Genomic DNA, 26,137 nt, shown 5'->3' on the forward strand with positions numbered 1-26,137 from the left:
TGAGAATCTGAAGATTATTCTTAGGTTTCTGAAGTATTAAAACCTATAAAGTATATTTGGAGCAGTTTCTATGAGGGGACAGCCTGTTTCTTCACATTAGTAGAATGACTGTTTGTACCACCACCTGTTTTGTTATAACCAGCGAGGGATTGAGGTTAAAGAAGGATGGAGCTGTGAGGCTTTGATCTCGTTAATTGAATATTCTGCTAACACTCGCTAAAGAATGGCCAATGTGGAAGTGATATTAGACGATGCGTGTGAAACCATGTTGCGGTCTGTGTCACCATCCACAGTATTGTTCAGGCGGCAATTCCGGGATTTTGACCCAGTGACGGTGAAGGGACAGCGGTTATATTTCAGGATGGTGTGTGGTGTGAGGGGAAACTCTCAGGTGGTGGTGTTCCCATACACCCGCTGTCCTTCTCTTTGCAGGTAACGGAGATTGCGGGCTTCGAAGGTGCTGTCTAAGGAGTCTTGTTGAGTTGCTGCCGTGCATCTTGTAGATAGTACAACCAGCTGCCACTGTGTGTCAGTGGTAGAGGGAGTGAATGTTTGTGGAATCGAGCGAGGCTGCTTTGTCCTGAGCCCCTTGATGTTTTTGGAGCTGCTCCCATCCAGGCAAGTGGGGAGTGTTCCATCACATTCCTGACTTGTGCCTTGTAGATGGTGGACAGGCTCTGAGGAATCAGGAGGTGAGTTCCTTCTTATGTTAGATTATATCTTGTCCTGGAAATGTTTCATTTGGTGAAGACAGAACTTTTATATCATTTGAAGACATATACAAAAACATTTATAGCATAAATGTGTAGTGTAAAAGTGTAACATAAATATTATGGCCTTTATAGCGAGGGGGATAGAATATAAAAGCAGGGAGGTCTTGCTGCAACTGTACAGGGCACTGGTGAGGCCACAACTGGAGTACTGTGTGCAGTTTAGGTCCCCTTATTTGTGAAAGGATATATTGGCCTTGGAGGGAGTACAGAGAAGGTTCACCAGGCTGATACCGGAGATGAGAGGGTTAGCTTCTGAGGAGAGATTAAATAGACTGGGCCTGTACTCGTTGGAGTTTAGAAGGCTGAGGGGGGATCTTATAGAGACTTACAAGATAATGAAGGGGATGGATAGGGTAGAGGTAGAGAGATTCTTCCCGCTTAGAAAGGAAAACAGAACTAGAGGGCACAGTCTCAAAATAAGGGGGGGGGGGGGTTTAGAACGGAGTTGAGGAGGAACTTCTTCACTCAAAGGGTGGTGAATCTCTGGAATTCTCTGCCCGTTGAAGTGGTGGAGGCTACCTCGCTAAATATATTTAAGTCACGGGTAGGCAGGTTTCTGATAGGCAAGGGGATTAAGGGTTATGGGGAGAGAGCGGGAATGTGGAACTGATCCACTTCAGATCAGCCATGATCTTATTGAATGGCGGGGCAGGCTCGAAGGGCTAGATGGCCGACTCCTGCTCCTATTTCTTATGTTCTTTTGTTCTTATTCTGCTGACAGAGGTGAAATAATTGGAAATGTAAGATTTAGTTCAACCCATAAAATGGCAGTTCCCGGTGTAAAGTATATTCAGCCCTGGGGCCCCTCTGAGTATTTTCTATAGATCGTGGGTCAATGTGCAGAGGTTTCAACTGAGGTCGTGTTTCAAGAAGGCAGCTCACTACCACCTTTTCAATTAGAGATGGGCGATAAATGCTGACCTACATCCTGTGAATGAATAAAATAAAGTCATGATAGTGAATATCGGAATCCTCAATGTTAAACATTGATATTATAATTTGAGATGGAGGTGCAATGAATAGTGTTCCTGCTTCTGAGCCAACAGCTCTGGGTTTGAGTCTCGCCACAGGACGTGATGACTAAGGAAGGTGCATTTGTGACCTGGTCAAACAGGCAGAATACTAACCTGTAAATCTTTTGGAACACACCACTGATTGGTGGTAAGAGCAGGAGAGACTCCTGCTTTATGTGGACTGGTGCTCCCACAAGCCACTTCACCCATCTACCCCCTCACCCACCTGCCACCTATTACCCGACCCATCTACCACAATACCCGCCAGGCACTTCACCCATCAGCACCCGACCCGCCAGGCACTCTGCCCATCTCACTCACCCACCCACAGACGAGTGGCCTGGAGTTACTGGGATCGTAGAATCATCGAAACCCTACAGTGCAGAAGGAGGCCATTTGACCCATCGAGTCTGCACCGGTCACAATCCCACCCGGACTTTTCCCATAACCCCACGTATTTACCCTGCTAATCCCCTGGTGTTTGGGGCAATTTAGCATGGCCAATCATCCACAAATGTTTGGACGGGACTGGTTATGGAAACAGATAAAAGTCTGCCTTGGTGCACCACTGGGAGAGGAGATTTGGAATTGGAATTACAGTTCAAATATTTAATGATAAAGTGATCCAGTGCCATATGTACAAGGGACTGAGCCCACACAGAGCAAATTAATCTGAACCTTTGGATTACGGAGCAGGATCAAGAGTAGTGATTGAAGATTGACTAACTGTGGGATGGAATCATTCAACATCTGGCTAAGCCTCTCCACAACAGCTTAGTATTGGGATGAAGAACCCCCGCAAGATTAGATCTGTTTTACTTGATGCAACAAATCAAAGAATGTTTTGTGATTCTGTACATTCTTTCAATTCTGATATTTTACAGACACTACGGAACAGAACCTTGCTTAGTTCATGAAAGCTTTAAGATATCGGAACAGTTAAACGGTAATCGCAACTGATGCAATTTTGGAATCCAAGTGCTCGACAACATGGTGTAATTAAAAATGTTCGTACACAATCTGATAAGATGTAAACCCTGCTGAGTGCAAACAAGTCGTGCTCACAGTGACATAACCATGGACTTCGTGTAAAGGTGATGTCATTGAATCAACAGTCACTAAAAAGCTTCATTTTACAAAGTAAAGCAGAAGAAGATCTTCAAATCTTTGAAGAAAAGCTATTTTACTTCCGGGACATGGCTACAGATCGAGGCAGTGAAGGTGGAACTGATACAGAAACAGGCAGAGGGATAGTGAGGTGTGATCACCTCTCGGCTGCTATTCCCATACAGACAGGATACTCACTCCTCATCAATAAAAACAAATTAGTGTGGATGCTGGAATCTGAAACCAAAAGGAAAAATGCTGGAAAATCTCAGCAGGTCTGGCAGCATCTGTGAGGAGAGAAAAGTGGAAAAAAGGGTCATCTGGACTCATAGGGCCCAATTTTACCATCGAGTTGCACCCGTTTTGGGGTGTGGAAACTTGGTAAAGTTGGGGGTGAGGTGAGTAGTGCGATCTGTGCCCACCTCCACGCCCGATCCCCCTTTACCAAGGCCTGAAAATGGCCATGATCGGGACTGTGCCCAAAATGGGGGCGACGGCCATTTAAATATATTTAAATTGACTTAATGGGCCGCCCCCCCCCCACCCCACCCTCACCGGCACTTCCCCCTTTACCAACACGTTCACCCATCCAGAATCGGCATGAAACAGACACGCTCCGTAGAAATCCGATTCCGGAGCTTCCCTAAGTCAGACAGGTGCCGAGCGTCCGATCGCCGTCTGCTCGAGATCTGTGGGGGGAAAAGGGTGGGGGGGGGGGGTTTCACTGCCACTGTGCCTGGGATCAGTGGGGGGGGGGGGGTCCGCTGTCACTCTGTCTGTGATCAGTGAGGGGGAAGGGGGGGGTCCGCTGTCACTCTGTCTGAGATCAGTGAGGGGGAAGGGGGGGGTCCGCTGCCACTCTGTCTGAGATCAGTGAGGGGGTTAAGGGGGGGTCCGCTGTCACTCTGCCTGAGATCAGTGAGGGGGTTAAGGGGGGGGTCCGCTGCCACTCTGTCTGAGATCAGTGAGGGGGGTAAGGGGGGGTCCGCTGCCACTCTGTCTGAGATCAGTGACTTACCAGCCTAAATGTTGGCTGAAGAAAGCCCTTTAAATGGCCAATTATGAGCCTTAATCGGGGCAAAGGCAGGTTTCCCCACCAAACGCCAGCCCAGCCCAGAGCAAGATGCTGCCAGGTTGGGGGCAGATAGCAACCCAAATTAAACCCCTTCCGCGCAATTTCACCCCCTCACCCACCCCAACCAGCTCAAGACCTAGCCGGGGGGTGGGGTGCAGTGGGGGGGGGGGGGGGGGGGGGGGGGGGGTGCGCGGTGGAGGGCTGGCAAGAGAAACATAAAGTTCTGACCCATACCCTGACTATGTCACAGTCTGCCTTCTGCACGGACAATTCCTGAGTTTAACTAACACTCTCACCCACATGGCCACCAGTCTACCTAGCAATAATCGACTGTGTCTCAGATGCCATGTTTCAAGCAAAGTGGCACCTGTGGCATTGGGAAACTGGGTGTCACTGAGCTGAACACCACTGCACAAATTTTTCTCGCAGCTGTAAACTATTTCATAGAACAAGTGAAGTTTCACTCGGGATGGTGTTCTGATAAAGGGTCATCCAGACCCGACACATCGGCTCTATTCTCTCTCAGTGTGGAGATGCCGGGGATGGACTGGGATAAACACAGTAAGAAGTCTCACAGCACCAGGTTAAAGTCCAACAGGTTTATTTGGTAGTAAACACCACTAGCTCTGTGCTGTCGTATGTCATGAAGGCCGCCTTGGAGAACGTTTACCTGAAGATCAGAGGCCGAATGAGCAGAGACTGATGGCCAAGTTCCGCACACATGAGGACGGCCTCAACCGGGATCTTGAGTTCATTTCACACTATCTGTAACCCCCCATGACTTGCCTGAACTTGCAACATCTCACTTGCTGTCCTGTCTGGAGACAATACACATCTCTTTAACCTGTGCTTAATTCTATTTCCATTCACATTGTCTGCACCTTTAAGACTTGGTTAGCTGATTAGCTGTAAAGACTCACATTCTAATCAGTATTCTGTAAACTGTGTGCCTTTATATGCCCTGTTTGTGATCAGAACTCCCCACTCACTTAACGAAGGAACAGTGTTCCGAAAGCTAGCGGTGTTTACTACCAAATAAAGCTGTTGGACTTTAACCTGGTGTTGTGAGACTTCTTACTCTATTCTCTCTCCACAGATACTGTCAGATTCGTTGAGTTTTTCCAACATTTTCTGCTTCTACTCCAGTCGATCTTGCCTGTATCAGATTCAGAATCTCTGATGATAAATGTGGAGCTGATGATGTTAAGTTGCTGATTATGACTGAAGTTTTCATCCCTCAGGGTCATTTACAGCAGGCAGTTAGTGTTGTAGATTATACCAGGTACTTTCAACCCCACTCAGAAATAACATTTTGCCATTTTATTTGAAAGATTGGATCAAATTGCCTCAAACGTTATTCAAATGACTAATTTTATCTTCTAACTTGCTAAGAAGTATTTTTATGGAGTATGTAATGTCACTCCAGCCTGGAATCTAGCACAGTTACATCTTTTGTTCTTTCTTTCAGGATCTGGGTTCTCCAGTTAGAATATCTGTTAAGAAATCTAAAAGAAATTTATACACATTCCTTCAAGACAAGATGTAAGTGCCTCTACACAAATGAGATTCTGGTTAGATAAGTTAATTCACTTTTAAAAATCCTGATTGTGAAAATTCCTGCTGTAAATACAGTGATTGTGTGACATATCAAATGTTGTAATGGATGCAATAAAGTAGCTTTCCACTGCACTGTAAAGTCTAACCTTGCAATATTTTTTTTGCCTATTTAATCAATAAATTGACATATGATATCTGTAAATATATACTTCCTGTCAACATCCTGAGGCTATCATTGACCAGGAACTTTAATGGGATGTTGGTATTTATTGCAAAGGGACTGCAGTATAAAAGTAGATGCGCGTTGTTGCAATTGTACAGGGTGTTAGTGAGACCACATCTGGAGAATGGTGCCCAGTTTTGGTCTCCTCACTTGAGGAAGGATGTAGCGGCATTGGAGGCAGTTCAGAGGAGGTTCACTAGATTGATTCTGGGGATGAAGGGGCTGATGTATAAGGAGAGATTAAACATTTTGTGCTTGTCCTCGCTGGAGTTTAGAAGGCTGAAAAGGGATCTGATCGAGCTTCATAAAATGTGACACAGTGGTTAGCATTGCTGCCTCACAGCGCCAGGGACTCAGGTTCAATACCCAGCTTGGTTAGCTGACTTGTGGAGTTTGCATGTTCTCCCCGTGTCTGTGTGGGTTTCCTCCAGGTGCTCCGATTTCCTCCCTCAGTCTGAAAGACGTGCTGGTTTGATGCATTGGCCGGGCTAAATTCTCCCCCAATGTACCCAAACAGGTGCCGGAGTGTGGCAACTAAGGGATTTTCACAGTAACTTCATTGCAGTGTTAATGTAAGCCTATTTGAAACACTAATAAACAAAAATACTAAAAGGGATTGATTAAAGACCAAATGTTTCCTCTTATGGGGCAATCTAGAACAAGAGGTCACAGGGATAGACTGAGGGCGGTAGATTTAAAACTGAGATGAGGAGGGTGGGTGAATTTGCGGAACTCACTGCCCCATAGCATGGTGGAGTCTGAATCAGTGAATGGTTTCAAGAATGTGATAGATATATTTCTAATAAAAAAAAGGATAAGGGGACATGGGGAACAGGTGGGGAGGTGGATTTGAGACCAGGGAGAGATCAGCCATGATCTGATTGAATGGCAGAGCAGGCTCGAAAGGCTGGATTTGCCAAATTCTGTTCCTAATTCTTATGTTCCCATGGACTAACCATATAAATACTGGGGCTACCAGACCAAGTCAGAGGCTAGGAATCCTGTGGAGGTTAACTGACCTCCTGATTCCCCCAAAGTCTGTCCACCATCTACAAAGCATAAGTCAGGAGTGTGATGGAATATTTCCCACTTGGGCGCAGCTCCAACAACACTCAAAAAGCTCGACACCATCCAGGACAAAGCAGCTTGATTGCTACCCCTTCACTCTCTCCACCTCCGACAAATAGTGGCAGCCATGTGCATCACCTACAAGATGCACTGCAGCAATTCACCAAGGTTCCTTAGGCAGCACCTTCCAAAACCCATGGCCGCTACCAACTAGAAGGACAAGAGCAGCAGATACCTGGAAACACCTGAAGGTCCTCCTCCCAGTCACTCACTGTCCTAACCTGGAAAAATGTCACCTCACCCCCATCGCTCCAGTTTGAGTTTTTTCCTTTAACCCCATCTGCTTATCATACATTCAGTTTGCTCTGTATTATAAAGCATTCTGAGACATCTTCCTATTCCTGCTGAGTGCTTTCGAAATGTAAAGTTTTGACAAAGATAGTGGCCGGAATTTTACTGCCACGGGAATTGGTTTGGGCCAGGGGCGGAACATGGGAAGGTCCATTGACCTCGGACGGGATTTTCCGGTTTTGGGACGAGCTAGGCTGTAAAATCCTGCCCCACGTGTTGTGAGAGTGAGCGAGCAGTTCAGCTGGTTAACCATCACAACTGTCCCAGAAGGGGCAGTAAGTTGATGAAGGGAGTTTATCACGGAGTATATTTAGAAGCTCTTTGACTTACATTTTCCACAGCTAAAAGATTTCAATCATTTCTAAATCACTCTGAGCTAATTTTGTCTTTTGGGACACTAAGGTTTGCCCCTTGGGATGAGCTTGTGGGAACTAACTTCTGAATAGGAAAAATATACCACCAAATTTTATTTCTGCATAATTGTTAAACCTTATTATCAAATTAAATAGAAAATTCTGAAAAAACGTTGTGCAAGCTTAATTTTTTTTTCATCCGATAATTAATTTTACTCGGGTCCATTTTAAAACTTGCATATCCCATCAGCACTGTATGTACAAAACATCGGATCCACTAATTAATTGGGTGGGTTGGAATTTTGAATTCAGTACCATCTGATCCCTGACTGCTGGAGTTGATGCTGGATTAGAAAGAGGCATTTCTGTGCCAAAGACTGAAAATAGCTCAGATGAGCTGTACAGAAGATTGGAATACAAAACGGATAGGGGGCAAGGCAGGATGGGGATTACAGAGAGCATCAGAAAGCAGTGTGATTGTGTTCAGGCACGGGCTTTTCTAGACAAGTTCATAAAATCATAGAACCCCTATAGTGCAGAAGGAGGCCATTCAGCCCATCGGAGTCTACACCAACCACAATCCCATCCAGGCCCTATCCCCACAACCCCACATATTTACCTTGCTAATCTCTGTGCAGGTTTTGCACATTTTGTCTGTGTGGAGTTTGCACGTTCTCCCCATGTCTGTGTGGGTTCCCTCCGGGTGTCTGATTTCCTTCCACGGTCCAAAGATGTCTGGGTTAGGTGGATTGGCCATGCTATGTTGACCCTAAACTGGCACCCTATTGTTGAGGGGGGGGGAGGGGGAGCTGGTGTGTGTGTTGGGGAGGTTGGGAGGGCGTGGATGTTAGTAGGAAAAATATGTGGAGTTATTGGACGAGGGCCTGGGTGGGATTGTGGTCAGTGCAGACTCGATGGGCCAAATGGCCTCCTCCTGTGCTGTAGGGATTCTATGATTCTATTCTTTGAATCCCTTGACACTAAGGGTCAATTTAGCGTGGCCAATCAACCTAACCCACACATCTTTGGATTATGGGAGGAAACCGGAACACCCAGAGGAAACCCACGCAGACATGGGGAGAACATGCAAACTCTGCACAGAAAGTGACCCAATCGAAACCGGGTCCCTGATGCTGTGAGCCAGCAGTGCTAATTACTGTATCACCGTGCCTGGTAAGGCCACTTATCTTCAATAAACTTGTCATTCATGAAAGATCGCTAACCTCAGAAAGTTTGATAATTAATATGGTAACATAGAAAAAAAATAAGCTGAAAGCGCAAAGTATCGGAATCTAGTGGAAGATTTGGGGAAAAGGGGGCATTGAGAGGAAAGTTAACATTTTATTACATTCCAGGCACAATGCAAGATATAAATAGTTATTATTAACTAATAGTTAGAACATTGAGGAAGACATCTCAGAGCCCTCTGGAATGTGACTCAATTCCTTCACCTGATAAATAAGGAGATGCAAACAGTGAGTTTCACTAGCAGAGGCAGATAACCAAGCGGTAATCTCATAAAGAAGGTCAGAGGACAGCAGGAAGCATTTAGCAATGTCTCCTGAATTTCAGCATTAGGTAAGATGCAAGTCCTTAAATCACTGCATTACCAATTGTAATATAATTTATCCCTCTTTTTCTTTTACTTACATTATGGCTACTGGACATCATTGCACGTGGTCTGTTATTTGCAAGCACATTGTACATTTTCAGCAATTGTTTACTTTTTTTGTCTACAAATAGCAGTCCTCATGTTGATGAATTAGAGTCACAGAGGTTTACAGCATGGAAACAGGCTCTTTGGCCCAACTTGTCCCTGCTGCCCTTTTATTTTAAAACCCATAAGCTAGTCCCAATTGCCCTCATTTGGCCCATATTCCTCTATATCCAATGTATCCATGTAACTATCTAAATGCTTTTTAAAAACAAAATTGTACCTGTCTCTACTACTACCTCTGGCAGCTTGTTCCAGACACTCACCACCCTCTGTGTGAAAAAATTGCCCCTCTGGACACTTTTCTATCTCTTCCATCTCACCTTAAACCTATGCCCTCTAGTTTTAGACTCCCCTACTTTTGGGAAAAGGTATTAACTATTTAGCTGATCTGTGCCCCTCATTATTTTATAGACCTCTATAAGATCACCCCTCAGCCTCCTACGCTCCAGAGAAAAAAAGTTCCAGTCTATCCAGCCTCTCCTTAAAATTCAATCCATCAAGTCCCTGTAGCGTCCTAGTCAATCTTTTCCGCACTTTTTCTAGTTTAATAATATCCTTTCTATAATAGGGTGACCAGAATTGTACACAGTATTCCAAGTGTGGCCTTACCAATGTCTTGTACAACTTCAACAAGACGTCCCAACTCCTGTATTCAATGTTCTGACCGATGAAACCAAGCATGCCGAATGCCTTCTTCACCACTCTGTCCACCTGCGACTCCACTTTCAAAGAGCTATGAACCTGTACCCCTAGATCTCTTTGTTCTGTAACTCTCCCCAGCGCCCTACCATTAACTGAGTAAGTCCTGCCCCGGTTCATTCTACCAAAATGCATCACCTCGCATTTATCTAAATTAAACTCCATCTGCCATTTGTCAGCCCACTGGCCCAATTGATCAAGATCCTGTTGCAATCGGAAATAACTTTCTTCATTATCCACTGTGTCACCAATCTTGCTGTCGTCTGCATACTTATTAACGATGTCCCCTATAGTCTCATCCAAATCATTAATATAAATGACAAATAACAGTGGGCCCAGCACTGATCCCTGAGGCACATCGCTGGTCACAGGCCTCCAGTTTGAATAACAACTCTCTACAACCACCCTCTGGCTTCTATCATCAAACCAACTTTGTATCCATTTGGATACCTCACCCTGAATTTAAACTTATACAACAATCTACCATGTAGTACCTTGTCAAAGGCCTTGCTAAAGAATTAAAATACCCTGCCTCAAAATAGTGATGGTGAAAGTTCTGGTCATCGGAACACAGAGATTAGGAGCAGAAATTGGCAAATTCAGCTCTTCGAGCCTGCTCTGCCATTCAATCAGATCATGGCTGATCTCTCCCTGGCCTCAAATCCACCTCCCCACCTGTTCTCCATATCCTTTCAACATGTCAGAAATATATCCATCTCCCTCTTGAAACCATTCAACGATTCAGACTCCACCGTGCTATTGGGCAGCGAGTTCCACTAATTCACCACCCTCCTCATCTCAGTTTTAAATCTACCGCCTCGCAACCTATCCCTGTGGCCTCTTGTTCGAGATTGCCCCATAAGGGGGAACAGTTGGTCTATATTTACTCTATCAAACCCTTTTTAGGATTTTTTCCCTGCCCTGAATGTTGTCACTTTTTAGGTATTGCATTTCAATCCTTTCTGTGGTAGACAGAAGCAGTATGTTGTGATGTTCACACTGAGTTAGTAAGGAGCAGCTCTATGTTCACTCCAGACTTATGCAGAAACTCTCAGGGTTTAGCTAATCAAAAGAGAAAATGCTGGAAAATCTCAGCAGGTCTGGCAGCAACTGTAAAGGAGAGAAAAGAGCTGGCATTTTGAGTCCAGGTGACCCTTTGTCCAAAGCTCCTTACAGCTGCTGCCAGACCCGCTGAGATTTTCCAGCATTTTCTCTTCTGCTGTCAGATTCCAGCATCCGCAGTGATTTGCTTTTATCCAGGGTTTAGCTAATCTCCCCAAGGCTGCCTGGCTGCGTTGCAGTGTATAGCGAACCCCCCCACCCCACCACCCCCGCACCATGAGAGCATTGTTGACCATTCTACACTACTTAAAATATCCTGGAGCTTTACCCTACATTCTAAAGTTCAACTATAAACGGCACACAAAATATTTTGAGAGAGAAAACGTTCCAGTAAAACAAAGTGATTATCCGAATATTTTGGGAACAGATCTGCAAAGATCTCATTCACTGTGAACTGGATGCCACAAGTTAGCCAACAAATGCAAAAAAAGGCTAAATTGTGTGATTTAATGAGATTATAAGCAACTGTTTCTGATCATAGAAGAGATTATGGTCATTTGGCCCATCGAGTCTGCACCAACTGCTGTCTTATCCCATAAGCCCACATATTTATCCCACTAATCCTTCTAACCTATGCATCCCGGGGCACTAAAGGGCAACTTAGCATGGCCAATGCTAACCTGCACATCTTTGGAGTGTGGGGAGAAACCGGAGCACCCGGAGGAAACCCACATTGACACGGAGACATCGTGCAGACTCCGCACAGACATGTGATGTTTGGTGTAATATTGATTAACCCTCCTCAGTCCTAATGTGTAAATTTTAATGTGATAAAGACGGAAAGAAACATATCAGCTTGAAGGGAGGGAATAGCGGGATGTGGACCGGGAAGGTTTTTCTGTAGCTTAGTTAGGACATCATGATTGGCACAGGCTAGGAGGGCCGAAGGACCTGTTCCTGGGCTGTACTGTTCTTTGTACTTTGGAATTCTCCAGTCTCACACACCCCGCTCCGACTGCCAGTGAGAAAGGAGAATTTGGAGCTCAGCCAAATCTCCATTCACAGCAGCGGGACTGGAGAATCGCAACCCTGGGCGAGGCTGGAGAACATTGGCCTTCACTTTAAAAATGCAAGATTGAAAGAATGAATATTCAGATTGACTTATCAAGCTCAAATCAGTGTTTGGCTAATGGAATTTAAAATTCCTGACAAATTGGATCAAATTGAATTTAAATCTGGCACTGATTCCAATTTCATATTTCCAACACATTTATTCAATATCAGTATATAAGCTGTATAATTCCTATTACAAACATTCAGATGTTCGGAAGCCTCTTCAACTCCAACCTTCATTCTTATCCCTCTGCTCCTGAGATTAAACAGTTCCATAAAACCTCTTTGACACGTTATTCATGCTGGATAGAATGTTTTTTTTTCAAATTTACTCTATGGGAATTACAGTCAGCCAGGACTTGGTATATCCGGTCCCTTAAGATTTCCACCCCTATCGATACACTTCCAGTACCTTTAAAGATGCAGAAATTCAGAGACACTGAGGAAGATTTTAAATTCCAGAGTGCATGAGAGTGATGTTAGTACTCAGGATGGGTCTTTTCCCCCTGGAGAGATGAAGGTTGAGAGGGAACCTGATAGAAGTGTATAAGATGTTGAGAGGAATAGATAGGGTGGATTCTTGGAGGCTATTTCCCAGGGCTGAAATGGTCGCTACGAAAGGACACAGGTTTAAGGTGCTGGGGAGCAAGTACAGAGGAGATATCAGGGGTAAGCTTTTCACTCAGAGGGTGGTGACTGAGTGGAATCGACTGCCGTTGATGGTGGAGGCGAACTCGTTGGGGCCTTTTAAGAGACTTCTGGATGAGTATATGGGATTTAACGGGATTGAGGGTTATAGATAGGCCTGGTAGGTATGGATATGATCGGTGCAACTTGTGGGCTGAAGGGCCTGTTTGTGCTGTAGTGTTCTATGTTCTATGTTCAATCCCGACAGACTCGTCGAGTGTTTCCAGCATTTTCTGCTTTTATTTGATGTTTCCAGCATCCGCAGTGCTTTGGACGAGGACGATTGCTGGGTCGCATGTTGTGGAGTCAGGCACAATACTTTTCACTGAAAGAAATCTGTGATCCTGTGTTTGGTAGGGGACGTCGAAACAGCCTTGGATCTGGGATTGGATTGGAAGGAAGGAAAATAAAGAAAGACAGAGGAGTCCAACAGGTGCTGCCAAGGACAGTCAGGTTTACAACAAAAATCTGCAATGAAAGATTTCACATGGAAAAGATTATAATTTATAGGATCATATGGGTAAAGTAGATAGTTAATATCTTTTCCCAAAAGTAGGGGAGTGTAAAACTAGAGGGCATAGGTTTAAGGCGAGGGGGGAGAGATAGAAAAGTGTCCAGAGGGACAATTTTTTCACACAGAGGATGGTGAGTGTCTGGAACAAGTTGCCAGAGGTAATAGTAGAGGCGGATACAATTTCTCTCTTTTAAAAAGCACTTAAACAGTTACATGGTTAAGATGAGTATAGAGGGATATGGGCCAAATGCGGGCAATTGGGATTAGCTTAGAGATGGGTGAGATCCCAGATGAATGTTTCTTATCAGTATTTACTGTTGAGAAAAGCATGGATGTTAGGGAACTTGGGAAATAAATAGTGACGTTTTGAGGAGTGTACGTATTACAGAGAAGGAGGTGCTGGAAGTCTTAAAGCGCATCAAGGTAGATAAATCCCCGGGACCTGATGAAGTGTATCCCAGGACATTGTGGGAGGCTAGGGAGGAAATTGTGGGTCCCCTGGCAGAGATATTTGAATCATCGATAATCACAGGTGAGGTGCCTGAAGATTAGAGAGTGGCAAATGTTGTGCCTCTGTTTAAAAAGGGCTGCAGGGAAAAGCCTGGGAACTACATCCTACATCTGTGGTGGGTAAGTTGTTGGAAGGTATTTGAAGAGTGTCTGGAACAAACTACCAGAGGTAGTAGTAGAGGTGGGTACAATTTTGTCTTTTAAAAAGCGTTTAGACAGTTACATGGGTACAATGGGTATAGAGAGATATGGGCCAAATGCGGGCAGTTGGGCCGAAGGGCCTGTTTCCATGCTGTAAACCTCTATCACTCTGAGACATTTCCTGTAACAGGCCAAACTCATTTCCGTTAGGCCGACCCATGACAATGTACAGGCTCAGTGTTTCCCTGTGGGCATAGCCACTGTCAAAAGTCTGACAACACCAAGTTTTAGTCCAACCTAAAACCTGGTGTTGTCAGACTTTTTACTGTGTTTACGCCAGTCCAATGCCGGCATACCCACATCATAGCCACTGTCGACAGAGCTCGTGGGCCTCAGCTCCCTGGGGCTTTACTGCAAGTAACATGATCTTCACATGGGGGCACTGGGGACCAGCTTTTACAGCCTGATTCAGCTAGCAGGGGTGATGATGGAATCCTGCGACACCCTCTGGGAAAATAGCCTCTTGAGCAACTTGCATTTGTTTATCACCTGCTCTGTAAGGAAGAACACCAATAGAAAATGCTCAGGTTGTTTCACTAGGAGCTGTTGAGTGTGCAAAATGATCCTTCCAGCTGATAACAGTGCCTTCCCTATTCCCCAGTGAGCCACTACCTCTTGCTGATTCATTCTGTCGGAAACAGTCTGGCTTGCAGTGCAAGGGTAACTCCTATTCTCCCCCTGTGCTGTGTCCCTCTCTCACTCACTCCTCTGCTCCTCAATCCTTTCCTAGGCAAACAAAGGAGAAAGAAATGTTTCTTATCAGTCCGGTCAAAGCTGACATTTCAGACATTGATTCAGGACATTTATAGCTCATCAGCTCAACCCGCTGTGACAAGGCATGTCGTAGAGTCATAGAGTCATAGAGCACAGAAACAGGCCCTTCGGCCCATCGTGTCAATGCTGATCATCATAAACCAATTTACGCTAACCTGTTGATAAACTTTTTGTTCTTTTCTACAATTTTAACTAAAGTGCAATTCTTTTTAGAGTCATAGAGGTTTACAGCATGGAAACAGGCCCTTCGGCCCAACTTGTCCATACCGCCCTTTTTTTTAAACCCCTAAGCCAGTCCCAATTGCCCACTATTAGCCCATATCCCTCTATACCCATCTTACCCATGTAACTGTCCAAATGCTTTTTAAAAGACAAAATTGTACCCGCCTCTACTACTACCCCTGGCAGCTTGTTCCAGACACTCACCACCCTCTGTGTGAAAACAATTGCCCCTCTGGACACTTTTGTATCTCTCCCCTCTCACCTTAAACCTACGCTTTTTCGTTTTAGACTCCCCTGCCTTTGGGAAAGATATTGACTATCTAGCTGATCTGTGCCCCTCAATATTTTATGGACCTCTATCAGATCGCCCCTCAGCCTCCTACGCTCCAAAGAAAAAAGTCCTAGTCTTTCCCGCCTCTCCTTATTACTCAAACCATCAAATCCCGGTAGCCTCCTAGTAAATCTTTTCTGCACTCTTTTTCTAATTTAATAATATCCTTTCTATAATAGGGTGACCAGAATTGTACACAGTATCCCAAGTGTGGCCTTACCAATATCTTGTACAACTTCAACAAGACGTCCCAACTCCTGTATTCAATGTACTGACCAATGAAACCAAGCATGCCAAATGCCTTCTTCACCACTCTGTCCACCTGTGACTCCACTTTCAAGAAGCTATGAACATGTACTCCTTGATCTCTTTGTTCTGTAACTCTCCCCAGCACCTTGCCATTAACTGAGCAAGTCTTGCCCTGGTTCAATCTATCAAAATGCATCACCTCACATTTATCTAAATTAAACTTCATCTGCCATTCGTCAGCCCACTGGCCCAATGATCCCATTGCAATTGGAGATAACTTTCTTCACTGTCCACTATGCCACCAATCTTAGTGTCATCTGCAAACTTACTAACCATGCCCCCTATATTCTCATCCAAATCATTAATATAAATTTGATTGGATTTTGATTTGATTTTGATTTGATTTATTATTGTCACTTGTATTAGTATAAAGTGAAAAGTATTGTTTCTTGTGTACTATACATAGAGAAGGAAAGGAGAGAGTGCAGAATGTTAGTGTTATAGTCATAGCTAAAGTGTAGAGAAAGATCAACTTAACGCAAGATAAGTCCATTCAAAAGTCTGATGCAGCAACAGGGAAGAAACTGTTCTTGAGTCGGTTGGTACGTGACCTCAAACTTCTGTATCTTTTTCCCGACGGAAGAATGTGGAAGAGAGAAAGTCTGGGGTGCATGGGGTCCTTAATTATGCTGGCTGCTTTCCCCGTGGTAGCAGGAAGTGTCGACAGAGTTGTCAGGTTCCTGGGTCAGCGATTCTGTTCTTCATATTCCTTTCATTTGCATATATCGGCGAGGTTGGTACCTTCGCCAGAACGATTTTGTTTTTGAATAGGTGTAACCCTGGCCTCTCCCTGCACCCCAAATTCCTCCCCCTGAGTTTGGAGTGACCCCATTTTCATCCATCCACAAAATCACACACAATGTTCCAGACCCTTTATCTGTGGTCCTAAGACTAACAGATGAGTTTCCAAAATAGTTTCAGTAACAGCAGCATCGGGGACGTTCAAACTGATGAGTTGAGTGAATTTTTATGGCAATCCCAGAGAGAATACAGGCTTTGAGCAACTGCAAATCACGATAACCTCCCAACCATTCACTTCCTACATCAGAAAAATTATTAAAATCTCATTGGGCGAAATAGCCTCTTCACACTCTGCAAGGAGTAAAAGAAGGATTAAATTGACCATCACAGTTTAAGAAGTTACACCATTTTGCTGCGGATTTGGGCCTGATTTATACTGAGGAGTTAATTGAAAGTGAAGCTGTGAGGAGGGCGAGCCAAGCCAGACCAGGCAGCCTGTGGAATCTGCCTTTCTTCTGATCACATTCTGACCATCGAGTCTCTCCTGTGAACATCCAGACTCATTGCGTTACTCTATTCACCCTGAAAACATCATGATTCATCTTGAGGAGAAGGGCAGACAGTTGGTTAGATTTCAAAGAAGGAACAAGAAACACATAGAGAATCCCTACAGTACATAAGGAGGCCATTCGGTCCGTTCAGTCTGCACCAAAACTTTGACAGAGTATTTTACCCAGGCCCTCTCCCCTGTCCTATCCCCGTAACCCCGAACATTCAGCATGGCTGAGCCCCCTAACCTACACATCTTTGGGAACTAAGGGGCAATTTACCATGATTAATCCATCTAACTTGTACACAAGGGGCAATTTAGCATGGCCATTCCACCACACATCTTTGGACTATGGGAGGAAACCGCAGCATCCAGAGGAAACCCATGCAGACACGGGGAGAACATGCAAACTCCACACAGACAGTCACCTGTGGCTGGAACTGAACCTGAGCCCCCGGTGCTGTGAGGCAGCGGTGCGAACCACTGTGCCAGCGTGCCACCCATAGTATGTTGGAAGGCTGGTGGATTTCCTTATTTTCTTTGTTGGAAAGTCGGAAGCTTTTCAAGTCATAAAGAGACTGAAATTTACTTCAAATGATTCTCCCTTTGTACAGTAATTGCAAACAGTCGGTGAACCTGGAGCCTGTGGCAACTCATTACAATCGGAGCCAGTTGGGCCTTTTAAAAGCTGTGGTGTCAGCTGGGGAGCTGACACTCTGACGGCAGGCACCGTGCCACCTGTACACACCAGGCTGGATGGAACAATTCAGGATCCTCGCCCTCCTGGGATGAAAACTGCAGCAGCTCCGCTCCAGGAGCAGATGTTGAAAGTGCCCGAGGCACTGGTGCCAACTGGGCTCCATGACAGGTGTCAGGGGGATTCCCTTCCCCAACTATTGTTTCTCTTTGTTTGTCAGAGACAGGACGGTGAGTGGGGGGCTGTCGGGGACAGGAAGGTGAACGGGGGGGCCATCAGAGGTTGGCAAAAAGTTTAGACCTCCTGGTTAGAAAGTCCAAACCAGCACTTTACCAATATTATTCACTTTGATAGCAAAAATAGAAAGAAGATTATTATCTGAATGGTTATAGGTTGAGAGAAGCAAATGTGCAATGAGACCTGGGTGTCCTCGTACATCAGTTGCTGAAGGTAAGCATGCAGGTACATCAGGCAGTAAAGAAGGCAAATGGTATGCTGGCCTTCATTGCGAGAGGATTGGCGTACAGGAGCAGGGATGTCTTGCTGCAATTATATAGGGTCTTGGCGAGACCACACCTGGAATATTCCTGTTCCTTGTCTGAGGAAGGATGTTCTTGCTCTCCAGGGAGAGCAACAAATGTTTACCGGACTGATTCCTGGGGTGGCAAGACTGACAAACAAGGAGAAATTGACTAAGTTAGGATTGTTTTTGCTGGAGTTGAGAAAAATGAGGGGGAATGTCATAGAGACCTTTAAAATTCTGACAGATTCAGACAGGATAGATGTAGGGAGGATGTTCCTGATGGTGGGGGAATCCAGAACCAGAGATCACAGAGTGAGGATTGAGGGTCGACTGTTTAGGATTGAGAGGAGGAGAAATTCCTTCACCCAGCGGGTGATGATCCTGTGGAATTCACTCCCACCGAAAGTAGCTGAGGCCAAAATATTATGGATGGAATTCTCTGATCTCATACACCCACCAATCCTGCCAGTGAGAATGGAGAATTTAGTGTTCAGTTCTAATGAATCTACTTTTCTCTGAGTTAAGCTAAGGTTGATTGAAATTCCTCAAAGAACTTCTTCAAATGTCTGAGTATAGTTTGAAATATTTCCAGTTATTTATAGAAAAATTTGCATTTAAAGTTTACTGATCATAGAAACGTTTATTTTTTAGTGAAACAATTATCGAGAGCTTTGTCAGAGCTTTCAGGATGCGAGGCTCCCAAGGATGTTCCTTGGCTAAGAGCTCAGGGCTGGAATTCTCTGGCCATTCACGTCCCATCGCTGCTGCCAGCGAGAATGGAGAATTTGCCGTTTAGCCAAATCGCCGTCAACTGCAGCGGGTCTGAAGAACCCCAGCCACAGACGAGGTGAGAGAATCCAGCTCAATAGTTCATGTTCCTGGGCCTTACTAACACCATCAAATTCCTCTTGCAAGCAGAAATGTGCAGAACGTGTCTGGCTGAGGTCACAGATGATCAGAGCGATTTGATGTGGTGGAATTGGAGGTGATTCAATTTGATGTTGTCATCTCCCAACACTGTTCCACCAGCTGAGAAACTGAACTTTATCATGCTTCTAAAATGAGACTCCTGGAGCACTCCTCAAATAAAACGCTGTTAACAATCATTGAATCACACAGCACAGAGGGAGACCACTTGGTCCATTGTGCAAGTGCTGGTAATTTATTCCACAATTAGTCTAACTCTCCTGCAGCTTCCCCATAACTCTGCCAATTTCTCCTTCTCTCAAGTTTAACGTTTCTTTGTTACTGTCACAAGTAGACTTACATTAACACTGCAATGAAGTTACTGTGAAAATCCCCTTGTGGCCACACTCTGGTGCCTGTTCGGGTACACTGAGGGAGAATTTAGCACGGCCAATCCACCTAACCAGCTCAGTGGGTGGAAACGCACTCAGACACAAGGAGAATGTGCAAACTCCACACGCACAGTGGAATCGAACCCAGGCCCCTGGCACCGTGAGGCAGCAGTGCCACTTGCAAATTTGTAATAATTTCAAAGGTGACTCATTGGAGCTACGAGTTATAAAGGATTTATTACTAACAATACTTATATATAAACAAGAGTCTGACAGGACTACAATTCACGGCTACTCTCCCCTTCCTGGCTCCAAGTGAGATTCTTCCCCCACCCAGAACATGCACCCTTGCTCCCGATTGGCTCAGCTTCACACGCTGATTCCTTATAGGGTATGGTCTGATCACATGACCATCAGGGATCCGCCTTCTTAAAGGGGCCACAGTACCACAAAGTGTACATCCAATCCCACTGGGCCGAGTGGCCTCTGTCAGCGTTGTAACCATTCTGTGAATTCCTTCCTATTTTGGACAAGGCATTCCGGATGCTAACAACCTGCTGTGTGAAATAAAAACTTCTTTTGCATCTTTTGTCAATAATCTGAAATTTGTGTCCACTGATTACTGATCTCCCAACACCAGGGATAGTTGCTGCCTCTACTCAATAAAGATTTTTCATAATTTTGAACATACCTTTTAAATCTCTGCTCTGCTGGAAGGAAATGGGTGGCACAGTGGTTATCACTGCTGCCTCACAGTGCCAGGGACCTGGGTTTGATTCTGCACTTGGCTGACTCTTTGGGTGGGACGTTCTGGCTGCGCTCGCCCCCCCAGGCTGGAAATTCCCACCCAAGGTCAACGGACCTTTGCATGGTCCACCCCACCTCCTCCCCCTCCCCCCACCCCCCACCGCCTGCTCCAATTCCCACGCGGGGTGGGATGGGAAAATTCCGTTCTGTGTGGAGTCTGCACATTTTCCTATGTCTACGTGGGTTTCCTCTGGGTGCTCCGGTTTCCTCCCACACTCCAAACATGTTTAAGATTAGATTGATTGGCCATGCTAAATTGCCCTTTAGTATTGGGGGATTAGCAGGGTAAATGCTCGGTGTTACAGGGATAGGACCTGGCTGGGATTGTTGCCAGCGCAGGCTCGATGGGCCAAATAGCCTCCTTCTGCACCGCAGGGATTCTATGAAATCATTTAGAGTTTCTCAAGTCTCTCCACATAAGTGAAGGTTAGACCCCGTTTAGAGTATTGTGAGCAGTTTTGGGCCCCGTATCAAAGGAAGGATGTGGTGGCTTTGGAAAGGGTCCAGAGGAATGAAGAGCTTGTTGTATGAGGAATGGTTGAGGACTCTGGATCTGTACTCGTTGGAGTTTGGAAGGATGGGGGGGGGATCTTACTGAAACTTACAGGATAGTGCGAGGCCTGGATAGAGTGGACATGGAGAGGATGTTTCCACTAGTAGGAACCAGAGGGCACAACCTCAGGCTAAAAGGACGATCTTTTAAAACAGAGATGAGGAGGAATTTCTTCAGCCAGAGAGTGGTGAATCTGTGGAACTCTTTGCCGCAGAAGGTTGTGGAGGCCCGGTCATTGAGTGTCTTTAAGACAGAGATAGATAGGTTCTTGATTAATAAGGGGATCAGGGGTTATGGGGAAAAGGCAGGAGAAGGGGGATGACAGAAATATCAGCCATGATTGAATGGCGGAGAAGACTCGATGGGCCGAGTGGCCTAATTCTGCTCCTGTTTCTTATGGTCTTATGAAGGATGAAAGAAATTTGGAGCAGCGGAATGTCTGCAATGATTGATGAGTACTATTGACAAGCCAGGAAACATCCTTACAGCTGTACATTGAATATATTGAGTACAAATCCTCATTCACAAATTAACAGCAATACAAAATGGGATCCTGAAATCTTTTATCCTTTAACAGCACCGTTCAGTTGCATTGCAATTCCATTTGTACCGTGATGGCCCAATCAATCTGGCATGAGATCAAGGTTGTCATTACACATGAACACTACCCAGAGTGCAAAACCTTTGATGTTTCCTCTTTGCCTCTTAATATAGATTGTGATAAAAATACTTCACGAGAGAACTTTTTTGACAGGAAACCTGATGATATCATTAGAGAAATCATCTTTGATTCAGGCCACTGTCGACACCATGGAAACCGGGAAAGGTGCCCAGTTACGTCAGTTTAAATCCAAGACTTAATGACTTTTGCATCAATCTGTGTGTCTATAAAGGGTAGAATCTGCAATCTGAATTTCTGTAATTGCAACGCTGACACCAGCATATATACCAATGCTGGGCAAGCTTCACACTAAATGTTTCACACCAAGCACCAGTTATTGTTTTGTCCTGAATTTTACTCTGAGCTAAAATAAAAGCAGCATCGTCTCATGAGTACCTATTTAACTGGACCAGTTAAACACAATTACAATTCAACAGGGTATGTGGACTTTATCTTAACTCCATTGTATAATGACAGTTATACTCTCAGAATCCTAGCCACAGTGATGAGTTATTATTAATTAATTAAGTGATTGATTAATAAGGGGATCAGGGGTTATGGGGAAAAGGCAGGAGAACGGTGATGAGTTATCACCGTTACAGTTAAGAAACCAAACTCGGCTAAAGAAACCTACAAAGTTGTGAGTTCATTTCAAAAGTAATACATTTCTTAGCCCTTTCTTAAAGACAGATTAAAATGCTCATTATCCTGTCATGTCTGACAGGTTCTTCCGAGTTTGTCAGGTATATTAAAGAGGATATTGTCATCTGTCAAGGAGGCATAATGAAATTGGTGTCTCTAAATGTGACCAAATCACATGTAGTATTCACATTCTTAAAATCTAATACTGATATATCAATTATAGGAACATGCTGAGAAATGTTTCCATTGATGGAATCTCCAGGAAAAGGCTGAATAGTTATCCTCCTTCACGTTCCATTGATATTGTGTAGAGACAAGAATATGCAGATCGAGTAAATTGCACTATCAGATTACTAGCTTCATGTTAAGCACTGTACAAACATTTCTCAGAGACATGTAACTTATCTTGAACACGGTTCACCATTAACCTTGCTGCAAAACAGTATGAGCTGGGCTGCTTTTTGGGTTGAGTGTCATTTATTTGAACCAATGATGGTTACAATTTCATATTCTGGTTCTCTTTGTGGTTTTGATAATATGAGTACAGGTTCCCTCATAGTCATCGGCTTAAGGAAGCGTGGTGGAGGACATGTTCCTGTCTATATCAATGGGGAAGAAGTAGAAAGGGTCGAGAGCTTCAAGTTTTTAGGTGTCCAGATCACCAACAACCTGTCCTGGTTCCCCCCCATACCGACACTATAGAAAGCCCCACCAATGCCTCTACTTTCTCAGGAGGCTAAGGAAATTTGACATGTCAGCTACGACACTCAACAGCTTTCACAGATGCGCCATAGAAAGCATTCTTTCCGGTTGTATCTTGCGTGCTATATAGACAAAGCATACCATTCATAGAAAAGGAAGGGACAGAGTGAAGAATGTAGTGTTACAGTCATAGCTAGGGTGCAGAGAAAGATCAACTTAATGCGAGGTAGATCCATTTGAAAGACTGATGGCAACAGGGAAGAAGCTGTTCTTGAGTCGGTTGGTATGTGATCTCAGACTTTTGTATCTTTCTCCTGATGGAAGAAGGTGGAAGAGAGTATGTCCGGAGTGCGTGGGGTCCCTGATTATGCTAGCTGTTTCTCCGAGGCAGTGAGAAGTGTAAATAGTGTCAATGGGTAAGAGGCTGGTTTGAGTGATGGACAGGGCTTTGTTCATGACCCTTTGTAGTTTCTTGCGGTCTTGGGCAGAGCAGGAGCCCGTACCAAGCTGTGATATAACCAGAAAAAATGCTTTCTATGGTGCATCTGTAAAGGTTAGTGAAAGTTGTAGCGGACATGCCAAATTTTCTTAATGTTCTGAGAAAGTACAGACGTTGATGGGCTTTCTTAACTATAGTGTCAGCATGGGGGGACCAGGAGAGGCTGTTGGTGATTTGGACACCTAAACCTGAAGTTCTCGACTCTTTCTACTTTGTTCCCGTTGATATAGACAGGGGCATGTTCTCCTTTACACTTCCTGAAGTCAATGACAATCTCCTTTGTTTGTTGACATTGAGAGAGAGATTATTGTTGCTGCACCAGTTCACCAGATTCTCTATCTCATTCCTGTACTCTGTCTCATCATTGTCTGAGATCTGACCCACTACGGTGGGGTCAGCAACAAATTGAATTGGAGGGGAATTTGGCCGCACAGTCACAGGTGTATAAGGAGTATAGTAGAGGGCTGAGAACACAGCCTTGTGGGGTACCGGTGTTGAGGATGATGGTGGAGGAGGTGTTGTTGCTGATCCGTACTGATTGTGGTCTGTGAGTTAGGAAGTTCAGGATCCAGTCACAGAGGGAGGAGCCGAGGCCCAGGCCACAGAGTTTGAAGATGAGTTTTGCAGGAATAATGATGTTGAAGGCTGAGCTGTAATCAATAAAAAGGAGTCTGACATAGGTGTCCTTGTTATCTAGGTGTTCTAGGGTTGAGTGCAGGGCCAGGGAGATGGTGTCTGCTATGGACCTGTTGCTGTGATAGTTGAACTGCAGTGGAGCCAGGCAGTCTGGTAGGCAGGAACTGATTTGTGTCATGAATAACCTTTCGAAGCACTTCATAATGATGGATGTCAGAGGACCGGACGATAGTCATTAAGGCACACTGCCTGGTTTTAATTTCATAATGGAATGATAATCCACGTATTTATCCAAATGCTTTTTAAATGTTGCTATTGAACCTGCCTCAACCACTTTCTCTGGCAGCTCATTCCATACACACAGCACTGTCTGTGTGAAGAAGTTGCCCCTCAGATCCCTTTTAAATCTTTCCCATCTCACCTTAAACCTACGCTCTCGAGTTTTCAATTCCCCATCCCTGGGAAAAGACACTATGTGTGCTCATCCTACCCCTGCCCCTCATGATGTTATGCACCTCAATAAGGTCACCCCTCATTTTCCTACCTTCCAAGGAATAAAGTCATCATGACTAATTTCTAAAATTCTAAAAACTGGAGAAAGGTTTGAAAAATTACATCTGTCTGTGGCACAGCCTCAAACAAAATCAAAGAAATGTGCATTTTCCTATTTTCAAAGAGACCCTACTGACAGTGAACTGAAGAGACCAAAATCAAAGACAACAAGAGGCCATTGACATTGGCCTGGCTACCTGACCATACTAGTCTGCTAGGACAAATGACCATGCAACGTTCCCTTAAGACTTCATGATTAGAACATTAACAACTCAGTGACCCAGACAAAGGGATACACTCCCTTTGTCAAAAAGCAAAGTGGAAAGCTGAGAGTCATGACCGTCCCTCGTTAGTGGAACCAGTAATACTGCCTTGTGGAGTTGCAAAGCTCAGGCTACCATCTTTCCATCTACCTGGCAGCAGCTCAGAAGAGGGGCTCTGTCCAGGCTTGAATGCCTGGCCCTCAGCTAAACTGTTTCTACTGGAACTTCCAAAATTCCAAATCATCACCAACAAGACTGGTTAATCTCTGGCAAACCTATCTCATCATGGAAGTTACCTTTACTGACGTGTAATTGTCCAGCACCAGTTTTTATCTTACCGATCTATGAGAATTAATTCACCATTGGATAATCACCTGGACAAATTGTCCCTAAATTAGACCTCCCTTAATCTGGTGCACATATAATTCTCTAAATTTGCACCCCTTTATTGTGGAGTCCAATAGGCGTAGACAAAGGTCATAGGTAGAAGAAGGATTGGAATGAGGCACTGACTGAGTGTTAAAATGGCGGCGCGGGCTTGTAGGGCCGAAGGGCCTGTGTCCTGTGCTGTGTTGTTCTTTGTTCTTTGTTTGTTGACTCTCATGAAACAATGGCCGGAATTCTCCAGCCATTCACGTCCCACCACACTGCCAGTAAGGAGGCAGAATTTGGTGCTCAACGATGGTGAGGCCACAACTAGTGTATTTTTGGTCTCCTTATCTGAGGAAGGATGTCCTTGCTATAGAGGGAGCGCAGCGAAGGTTTACCAGGCTGATTCCTGGGATGGCAGGTCCGTCATATGAGGAGAGGCTAAGTTGGTTATGATTATATCCACAGGAGTTGAGAAAAGTGAGAGGGGATCTTGTAGAAACTTATAAAATTCTAACAGGATTAGGCAGGGTAGATTCAGAAAGAATGTTCTCAATAGTGGGGTAGTCCAAAAATGGGGGTCAGAGTTTGAGGATAAGGGGTAAACCTTTTAGAACTGAGGTGAAGAGAAATTTCTTCAGTCAGAGAGTGGGGAATGTGTGGAATTCACTATCACTGAGTGTAGTTCAGGACAAAGCATTGTGTGATTTCAAGGAGAAATTAGATATTGATCTTTAGGCTGAAGGGATCAAAGAATATGAGGGATAGAGGGGATCAGGATATCGATGATCAGCCATGATCAAAATGAATGGTGGAGCAGGCTCGAAGGGCCAAATGGCCTACTCCTACTTCTAGTTTCTATGCTTCAATGTAAATCTCCATTCACTGCTGCAGGACCAGAGAATCCCGTCAGTGTGAACGGCTGGAGCATCCCACCCAATAATTCTTTTCTCTGTTGTCCTTGCCCCGGCTTTCTCTATCCCTC

General features: G+C 44.7%; 1 protein-coding gene across 1 annotated transcript in view; it reads left to right on the forward strand.

Annotated features, from left to right (window-relative positions):
* Nucleotides 1-223: 223 nt before the first annotated feature.
* xylt1 (xylosyltransferase I) overlaps nucleotides 224-26,137 on the forward strand; it is a 310,055-nt gene continuing 284,141 nt past the window's right edge. Inside the window, exons 1-3 of the mRNA XM_080206192.1 lie at nucleotides 224-432; nucleotides 2,671-2,732; nucleotides 5,115-5,250. Of these exons, the coding sequence (XP_080062318.1) occupies nucleotides 224-432; nucleotides 2,671-2,732; nucleotides 5,115-5,250 (407 nt within the window). The remainder of the gene's footprint in view (nucleotides 433-2,670; nucleotides 2,733-5,114; nucleotides 5,251-26,137) is intronic.

This window comes from Carcharhinus amblyrhynchos, chromosome 18 (assembly GCF_965287045.1).
Source record: "Carcharhinus amblyrhynchos chromosome 18, sCarAmb.v2.hapA, whole genome shotgun sequence".
Classification (NCBI taxonomy): domain Eukaryota; kingdom Metazoa; phylum Chordata; class Chondrichthyes; order Carcharhiniformes; family Carcharhinidae; genus Carcharhinus; species Carcharhinus amblyrhynchos.